Source organism: Astatotilapia calliptera, chromosome 22 (genome assembly GCF_964374335.1).
Source record: "Astatotilapia calliptera chromosome 22, fAstCal68.1, whole genome shotgun sequence".
Lineage (NCBI taxonomy): Eukaryota > Metazoa > Chordata > Actinopteri > Cichliformes > Cichlidae > Astatotilapia > Astatotilapia calliptera.
In genome coordinates this window covers 5,299,543-5,308,991 of record NC_137442.1, presented here as the reverse complement: position 1 = coordinate 5,308,991, position 9,449 = coordinate 5,299,543, and the positions used below count along the sequence as shown (strand labels likewise).

General features: G+C 39.1%; 1 protein-coding gene and 1 long non-coding RNA gene across 4 annotated transcripts in view; one reads left to right on the top strand and one right to left on the bottom strand.

The window, feature by feature from the left end:
* Positions 1 to 9,449, bottom strand: part of LOC145423501 (uncharacterized) — a 152,313-nt gene that overhangs the window by 110,828 nt on the left and 32,036 nt on the right. The window lies entirely within an intron of this gene.
* Positions 3,108 to 9,423, top strand: LOC113015215 (hereditary hemochromatosis protein homolog). 2 transcript variants are annotated; one of them, XM_026157168.2, is made up of 4 exons: positions 3,108 to 4,131; positions 4,431 to 4,547; positions 4,912 to 5,152; positions 7,120 to 9,423. In XM_026157168.2, the coding sequence occupies exons 2-4, from the start codon at positions 4,512 to 4,514 to the stop codon at positions 7,434 to 7,436; spliced, it is 594 nt and encodes a 197-aa protein (XP_026012953.2). In that variant the 5' UTR covers positions 3,108 to 4,131; positions 4,431 to 4,511; the 3' UTR covers positions 7,437 to 9,423. The 2 variants fall into 2 exon arrangements, with proteins under 2 accessions (XP_026012953.2, XP_080152228.1); XM_080296102.1 differs by having other exon boundaries at positions 3,108 to 4,547.

Here is a 9,449-nt window from a genome sequence, read left to right as displayed (position 1 = left end):
AATAGGGTGAAACTGTTTCATGGTGTTTAAACAGTTTTTTGGTGGACACAGTACATATCCTGGATCTGCTGTTGATGTACCAATTGCTTGTCTAATTTTTTGGATTTTTTCAGTGAAGAATTTGGCAAAGTCATTGCAGGCCATGGTCGAATGAAGTTCAGCTGCCACTGACACAGGAGGGTTTGTTAGCCTGTCAACTGTAGAAAATAAGACCCGAGCATTATGGCTGTTTTTAGTGATGATGTCAGAGAAGTAGGACCTCCTTGCATTCCTCAGTTGTAAATTATAATTGTGAAGTTTCTCTTTATAAATGTCATAATGAACCTGGAGGTTTGTTTTTCTCCATCTGCGCTCAGCTTTCCTACACTCTCTTTTTTCTTTTTTCACCAGTGTGGAGTTTCTCCATGGAGACTTTTTCCTTCCAGAGATAACCTTCACCTTAATGGGAGCAATAGTGTCCATTACATTTAACATGTTAGCATTGAAGCTATTGACGAGCTCATTGACTGACCCTGACCCTCTGGGCAGGTCAGGTGTTAATGGGAAGACCTGGTTAAAAATTGCACTACTGTGTTCAGTTATACACCGTTTTGTGATCACTGCTGTTGATATATTTGTGTGGGCTGAGATTTTACTTTCAAAGAAAACACAGTAATGATCAGACAGGCCCACATCAGACACAGTAACCTTTGAAATGCTCAGGCCTTTGGAGATCAGTAGGTCAAGAGTGTGTCCTCTATTATGTGTGGCCTCTGTTACATGCTGAGTCAGCCCAAAGTTGCCCAGAGTGTTACTCAGGTCTTTAGTCCCTTTGTCCTGAGGGTTGTCCACATGAATGTTAAAATCCCCAGCAATAATTACACAGTCAAAATCAACACAGATCACAGACAGCAGTTCACTGAGGTCATTAAAAAAGTCTGTGCAGTATTTGGGAGGCCTGTAAACATTAAGAAACACAACTTTGGATGGGGCCTTCAGCTGTAAAGCCACATATTCAAAAGACTGAAAACTTCCAGGAGATAGCTGCTTACATTGAAATGATTCATTAAATAAGACAGCAACCCCTCCTCCTCTCCTGCTCGGCCTGACCTCACTGATAAAACTGTAGTTAGGAGGGGTCGTCTCGATGAGAACAGCTCCACTGTTACTTTGGTCCAACCAAGTTTCAGTTAAAAACATAAAATCAAGGCTGTGCTCAGTGATTAAATCATTAATTAAAAATGTTTTCCCAGCTAGAGATCTAATGTTTAATAAAGCCAACTTAAGTGTTTTAGAGGTATTACTTGTCCCCTCGTGTTTGGGAGCAGTCTGTGGCACACAAGGTATGTTTACTATGTTTAAAGATCTTTTAGAGTGCAGCTCTCTGTGTTTTGACCAGGCCACATGTCTCCTGTCACCTAAAAGTACAGAAATTTTAAAACCTTCTAGTAAACAGGGTCCCAGCTTCTCCTGGGAAAAGTCATCACTGCCATAATCCTCACAGCCCGGACCCTTCACACATCACGCATCAGACTGCGGAGACAGGGCATGAAGAGGAACTAAGGGGGGCGAGGCTGGGCAATGTGACTTCGATTGCTCTGTTGAGGGTGGGGCTCGATGGCGAACCTTTGGCCGCTCTGGTGGGAGGTTTATGGGGGACAAAAAGGGATTGGGACGGGGGGTAGATCTGAGCCCAGCATTGACCCGCTCCATCATCTCCTCAGTGAATTTCAGGTGTGGGGAGGAGGGAGAAAGGGAGGGGGAGGAGGGTGATGGCCTGTCAGGGGTTTGGGGGACTGGGGAAGGTCGTGGTCCCTTGTCCTGGTCGTTGGTGTTGTTGAGAGAGTTGGAGGCAAATAGGGACCCCTCTTCTTGCCTTAGATGTCTCTCCTTTCTGAGGCTCTTCCTCAGATGCCATGGATGTCTCTCCTTTCTGAGGCTCTTCCCGGGTGGGGGCAAATGGAGCTCCTCCTCAAGGTTTCTGCTGGGCTTTGTCTGTTCTTGGAGTACTGTTTGTTCCTCTTTATGAGATAACTCCTCGTTTATCTCAGCCTTGGCACCAAGCACGGATGGATGACGTATGGAATAAAACAAGTTGGAGGTGAACAGTTTCACCCCTGACTTGTTAAAATTAAATCCATTTGCTTTGAACAGATGCCTGCGTTCCCAAAAAATATTAAAGTTGTCGATAAAGTGCACTGAGTGGTCAGCACATGCTGATATAAGCCATTTATTCAGTGTAAACAACCTGCTGAATCTCTCGTCTCCTCCTCTGACCGGCGGTACAGGTCCACTGATGAATACAGCTGCATTCAGAGAGTTTACAGTATTTAATAATCCAGTAAAGTCCCGTTTCAGAACCTCCGACTGTTGTTTGGACACATCGTTTGACCCTGTATGCAGAACAATGTTTGTCACAGTTGGATATTCATCTGCAATTTGAAGAATTCTCTCCTTCAGGTTGTTGACCATATCGTTAGGAAAGCAGAGGACTTTAGTGTTCTTACCGCACATCCTTTGTACATCCTTTACGGCAGAGTCACCCACAATCAGAGTTTCAGGCCTAGCCTTTAGCTTTCCCTGTGGCCTTTCACTTTTCAACAGATTTTCAGACCTTATTTCGCTGCTTTTAGATGGATGGTTGTCCGATATAGATCCAGGGTCCTTTGATAGTGGAGCAAATCTGTTCTGCAAAAGACATAGTCATGAGAGTGCAGATAGTCATGAGAGTGCTTATCAAACCAGTGTACCTCCTCTCATAAAAGGTTAAGAAAATGAGTGGCTTGATTGTTTCTATATGTATCTGACAAAATAAATAAATAAAAAGAACTCTATCGGGAAGTGACAAAGTCTGTGTAAGTGGGAATAAGGATATAACCAATGGTGGAATGCTAGAAGCTTGATTGGCAATGGTCCTTTTTTGAAGCAACTCATTTTCAGTCAGAATGAGGAAACAGATCCTCCAGGAGTCATGGAGGTTTGTTAAAGATATCATCACTTTCAGGGTAATAGACACTGCATCTGAACTGGACGTTTTGGCTGGAAAGTGAAATATAATAGATAATCCATGCAGAAAAGTAGAGCTCAACTGACTTGAGGAAATAGGTGTAAATAAAAGGAGCGCTCTGTGGTGTAGAGGCATCAGTGCACGTATGTGTTAAGGGGAAATGGCAACAGCGATTTCAAAGGTCAGGTGGTTGAGACCTGAGAAAGTTCCACAGGAGCGTGGATTTGTGACATAACAGACTTGAGAAATGTAACAAGCAAGATAATTATCACGTGTGTGGAGTTTGTGGCAGTATTGTAACATAAATCTTTCACAGGAAAATAATTCAGGGTGTAAAATCAGAAAGTTAATTCCTAAATAAATGGGGATGAGGAAGACTGGTAAGTCCTGTTTTGAGTAGCAGAGAGGATGTGGCACGAAGAAGAAAATGGCATACGTTTGCTGTTGTGCATTGTTCCAGTAGTTTAACTGAGGAAAGGAGCCAGGGGGAAAGAAAACCCTATGATTCAATAATTCGTATTTGGACTTTATGTTTTTACCTTTGTGGATTACCTGCCAACAGATAACCAAACGTTTCACTTTGAGTCCAGTCTTCAGTCTTTAGTGTAATTCTCAGCCCAACACATTATTATCATTATTATTATTATGAAACATTATTGTCCACGAATCATCTATTTTTTTTTTTATTTCATGGGGAATAAAACCTGCTTTTCAATTTTTGCCTATTATATTTTCATATTAAATTACATTTTTTTAAACCAAAACAATGATATTATTTCTTTATGAAGAAAGAAGTGTTGAACTGATACTACATTTTTAGAAACAATTTTATGCACGCCCGTCACTTAGCATGTATGTCAGGGACGGGATAAAAGAGAGAAAACGACCTACACTTATAAATGTATATGTGTCTATGTAATTAGGACTTTTCCTGTGAAAGGAACAGGAAGACGCCCTTATCCCATACGCACTGAACCTTTTTTTTTTTTTTTTAACTTTATTCACGCACTGAACCAAACGGGTTTCCGGTAACGGTACGTCGAGAGTAAACAAGATCAAGTTATTCTAACAGTAACTACAAGATGAGGACAGGATGACTTTATTCTCGCGGCTTCTTTTATTTATTTTTTTTGTTTCATCTGCAGGTAATAAAACCTTTTGAATCTTTGAGCTCTAACAGCTTTTCACATCTGCAGCGCGTTTGCTTTAACGTTGTGTTAGTCTGACCTTTGTTAACTGAACTTCCTCACCCACGTTCAGGAATAATAACCGAATCCTCTTCTTATAGATTTAAACGTAGTTTTTATTGCTAATCTTGTCTCACAGTTGGTCTTTGCTCACACTTGAAATAACTAAAAAAATAACTACAGGAGTTATATTTTTCATACTTTTTGGATATTTTATTTATCTAATCTTATAAAATATTAAAATGCTTGTTTCACAGTGAAACACTCGCCGATAAATCACTTCACCGGATCTGCTGGAGTCCCAAACGTCACACAGTTTGTGGGTGTTGCTGTGGTTGATGGCGTTGAGGCAGTTTACTTGGAGTGGTACAAACGTGAGTGCTTTAACATTCAGCCAAGCGCCTACAGAGCGCGGATTATTAGTTTGAAACAGCAGTTCAACCATAGTGAAGGTTACGGTATGTGGTTATTTCTTCTTATGTACCTTCTGTCTGATTATTATAAACCATGAGATACACCTAAGGAAAACTATTTTGCTAGTTGTTAAAGATTTAAAGTTCTAATGTTGTGCTTCTCAGATGAGATCAGGAATGATCAGACTTTACTAATATCAACATCTCTTAGAAAGCATGACAAAACAATGCGTTTACAGAATTGTTCAAAATTTTAGTCTTTTAGATTAATATATGTATCATAGTTCATTCTCTCTCTCTCGTTCCACGTTTTTGCATCTTACAGATTAGAAGTGGCTGTGAATATGAGGAAAGCACTGGAGAGAAGTCTGGCTTCTTGAAGTATGGCTTTATTGAACCGGATCTGAAGACACTGTCATGGGCTTCACCGAAGGCTGACGCTACCAAACAGAGCTGGGATGCTGACAGTAATAAAACAAAGCTAAATGAAGTTTTCCTCACTGACATCTGTCCAGAGCGGCTGAAGATGTTTTTGGACTGTGGGAACAGCTCCCTGCAGAGAACAGGTAGAATCACATGACCTCATGAATGCAGTGGTGTTTATTTTATTTTGAGTTATCTTTCTAACAACACAGTTATCTTTTAAAGGACAAATCTTTGAGGCCAATTTTGTATTTAATGATTTTGAAGGTGAATGAAAGAAACTGTGTGCAAACACTGCTGTACTGCTACATTTTATGGACAATTATAGTTTCACATTTCTATCAGTAAGTTTGACACAAGACACAAATAAGGAAACAGAAATTTGTGGTGCACTGTTACTTATAGTGTGTTCTAATAATCAAGACCAGGTGATCAGCACACACAGCATTATGGACATTCGTGGTTTTATCCAGTTTTAACATTATAACATATATTCTTTATAGTTTTACACTAAGTCTATGGATATCAATCCATTGGGTAGTTTTTATCCTTTATTTGTAGGTAAGGGGCCTCTCTGAAAAAGTTAGATATTCATAACTGATAATCAGTTATTTGCATGGGCAGCAAAATGTCAAGCTTCAACAAAAGAAACAAAAAAACAAACTCAAATGCAGACTTGAATTGAGAAAACAGGAGCTCAGATGAAAGCTGATCAGAACAAACTGCTGCCAAAAAAAGAATCTAGAAAAGAACAAAGACTATGGAGTCGACTACTGGGTCAAATCATGTCAAAACAGACAAACTGACAACTGTCAGAGGAAGAGACACGGCTGCATGCACACACAGAGCTGATTGGACACATGTGAAACCAGGGAGGAAAAGTAAAGCCAGAAGAAGAAGAAGAAGAAGCTCAGAACGAGTTGTGTCTTTGTGGATCCAGATAGAGTGTACAATAGATCATATGACAGATGGAAGCAGGCAGGAGTCTCTGTGGGTTGTGATATTTGCAAATAATGTTGGGATCTGTAGTGAGAGCAAGTGGAAGAGAGCCTGGAGAGGTGGAGGTGTGCTCTGAAGAAAAGAGGAATGAAAGTCTGTTAAAGCACGACAGAATATACACGTGTGAATGAGTGGGAGGCAGGTAGAAAGAGGCAGAGTGGAGTGGGTGGAGACGAGTGTCAGGAGCATTCAGCAAGACTGAAAGAGAAGGTTTACAAACTGGCAGTGAGACATGCTATGAGGTATGGTTTGGAGACAGTGGCATTAACGAAAAGACAGGAGGCAGAGCTGAAGATGTTAAGATGTTCAGAATGGACAAAATTAAAAATGAATCCCTCAGAGGGGTAGCTCAGCTCAGGCAGGGCAGTTTGGAGATGAAGCTAAAGAGGCGAAGCTGAAATGGTTTGGACGTGTGCACCGGACGGATAGAGGATATTTTAAGATGAAGGATGTTAAATGTGAAGGTGCCAGGCCGAAGGAGAAGAGGAGCCTCATGGATGTAGTGAAGGACAAGCAGAGGGTTGGTGTGACAGAGAGGTGAGACTGAGGTAGATAATCTGCAGTTGTGCCCATAAGGAGAGGAACTGAAAGAGTTCTTCAGTGTTTTCCAAACAGTGTATTCTCCAACTTTTCTTTTAGCTTCAGCTGCTGGTGGATGGATGGATTTACATGATTTTATATTAATGTTTGTGATTAAAAGAATGATTTTACATGAACTGAACCCATGTGTTTTCATTTAGTGCATTCATGAGTTCAACATTTCCATTCGTGCAGTAGTTACTGATAATATATCTGTGTTTCTAAAGTTGCATTTAGTTTAGATTGTGCCATGATACATCCGTATCCAGCTGCTAATAAGCTGGTGACACTCACTCTGTTTTGAATTACAGATTTAGTTTTGATTTTCACATCTTCACAGTTCATGTCAGTTATTTTCTACTGCTGCAGCCATGTTTTTCATCTAACACTTGTTTCGCTGGCAGTGTTTCTTTTTCTCTTTATTGAATTTCTTGTTTATTCTCATCTTCTTTCTTTACCTGTTTTTCCTTTCTCATTATTATTTCTTTCATCCATTCTCACTCTCTGACTTTCCCACCCTCCCACTCTCCAGTTCCTCCTTCAGTGTCTCTCCTCCAGAGGACTTTCTCCTCTCCAGTCAGCTGCCACGCTACAGGTTTCTACCCAGACAGAGCCGTGATGTTCTGGAGGAAAGATGGAAAGGAGACCGATGAAGTTGTGCCCCACAGAGAGATCCTCCCCAACAATGATGGGACCTTCCAGATGAGTGTTGATCTGAATGTTTTATCAGTTAGACCAGAAGACTGGAGCAGATACGAGTGTGTGTTTCAGGTCTCTGATTTCAAGAAGAACATTCTCACCAAAGTTTTTGTTTGGAATCCAAGAATTGCAGCTGTTACTACTGAATAACTAATGGAGATTCTAATAGACAAGAAGAAACAAATTCAGTGCTTGTATATATAAAGTTATAACTTTTTTTATTCCAAAAATGCAAGATATCAATGTTATTAGTATTCTTAAAATGAATCCAGTTTAAATTTCAGGTTCACAGTTTATACCAGGGGTGTCAAACTTATGACCCGTGAAACCAAACAAGCAGGAAAGATAAAGAAGAGATTAGCATGAAAACAACAAGACAGGGGTGGTTGTTACAAGGATAAGTGGAAAAGAATGGATGGATGTATTTCAATTAGTTCAATTAGTCAGTATTGTATAAAGAAATAACAAGTACTATTGTTGGGAAGCCTATCAGTGACACCTTGTGAAGTTAATCACAATCACTCTTTGCTCTTCCAGCTTAAGCAACACAGCAGCCAATTTAACTAGTGATTCTGAGCCTTACAGTGCACTGGACATTTCCTTCTGTGTGGTGGCCAGCATTGTTATGCTAGTCTAATGAACATTCTTGTGTCTTTCTGAAGGTGTTATTAATTGTTCACATTTACAAATTCTGTTTGCATTGTTGTCTAATTATTGTTGTCCCACCGGGAGGAGAAACTTGGGTCCAAAATGGGATCCTATTGGTGGCTCAGCTTGTTAATAAAGAGGGACAATTACTTACATACAACAAATTCCTTGCACTATATCATTTTCCAGTCGGTGGAATTCTCAGTGGTGCTTGATGTCATTTCCTCAGATACTTTAATGTTATATAAAAACACTGACAGCTCAATATCTACCTCAGTCGCTCTCCCCGATCCAGCTGAGTCAGCAGTGGGAAAAATCTGCTTTTCCCAGGAACAATAAGAGAATATGTAGTTTATTCCAAGAAGATATCGTTTCTCTCCCATATATAATATCGTACTGAAATCGATATGTTTCGGATATCAACTGGAAGACAGTCTGGATGATCCCCCATAAATATCTAACTGTAAATAAGGTGAAGGAAGTTTAATTTAAAACTCTTCATAAATATTACCCAGCCAGTCACCACATTGTAAAATTTAAAAGAGACATAAATAATAATTGCACTTTCAGTGGGGATCATCCAGAAACTGTGACACATCTTTTTTGGTACTGTTCTTCTAGACAGAGATTCTGGAAGGAATTTAGCAGGTTTGTTTTTGTCCATATTTTAAGGGAGTTTACGATGGGAAAATGTTTTATTCTGTTTCTTTAAGTTGCCCAAGAAGAGCGATAAATGTTTTTTTTAATAAATTTGTTAATACTTTTTGCTAAATTTTTTATCCATAAATGTAAGTTTTCTGATAAAATATCATATTGCTGTCATTTTCTAAAGGATGTGGAATTGTACATAAAATCAATATCAGACTCCACCAACAAAAAGGCCCTCAAAACAATACAAATATGTGAATTTTTGCATGTATTCATATAATTATTTCTTTACCCCTGGTTTTGTGTGTTCATGTACTTTTTTTTTGTATACTTCATCTGTTTGTATGTTTTGTACTCATTGTTTGTTCAATAAAGTTCATTAAAAAAAAAATCCCACTGACAGTGTATACAAAGTTTGACCATGGTTCAGAGGTTGCTCAGCAGAGAGTGATTTAACCCTTTCATGCATGAATTATGACAACCTTAATCAGTTTTTTTCACAAGTATTTTTATTCATCATTAGGCATGAAAAAAAGATTTTTGAACTTGATTTTTTTTAAACATGTACTTTTCATGTTTTTACATGTCCACTTAAATGGACAACATATGTTTTGACTTATGATTTTGACAAATGAATGAATAATATTCACTGTGTTGTCTTTATGTGCAAGTATACCATCAACACTGATACAAATACAAGAAAACAGCCTATGAATAGCTGTCCACTGTAGTGACCACTATGCGTGAAAGGGTTAAAATTGTGCTGATCAACGAGAGTGAAATGGACTGCTACGACTGGTCAGAATTAAGCACGTGAGAATGTTATAAACGTTACCGTTTTGTTTTTGTTTTTGTTTTTTTTTTAAA

What these genes read in the sequence shown, in the direction of transcription:
- LOC113015215 (XM_026157168.2), top strand. Translation starts at nt 4,512, where the DNA reads ATGGCGTTGAGGCAGTTTACTTGGAGTGGTACAAAC. An exon ending in TTACTTGGAGTGGTACAAAC is followed by an intron (nt 4,548 to 4,911) that starts GTGAGTGCTTTA and finishes TGCATCTTACAG; the next exon opens with ATTAGAAGTGGCTGTGAATA. An exon ending in CAGCTCCCTGCAGAGAACAG is followed by an intron (nt 5,153 to 7,119) that starts GTAGAATCACAT and finishes CCCACTCTCCAG; the next exon opens with TTCCTCCTTCAGTGTCTCTC.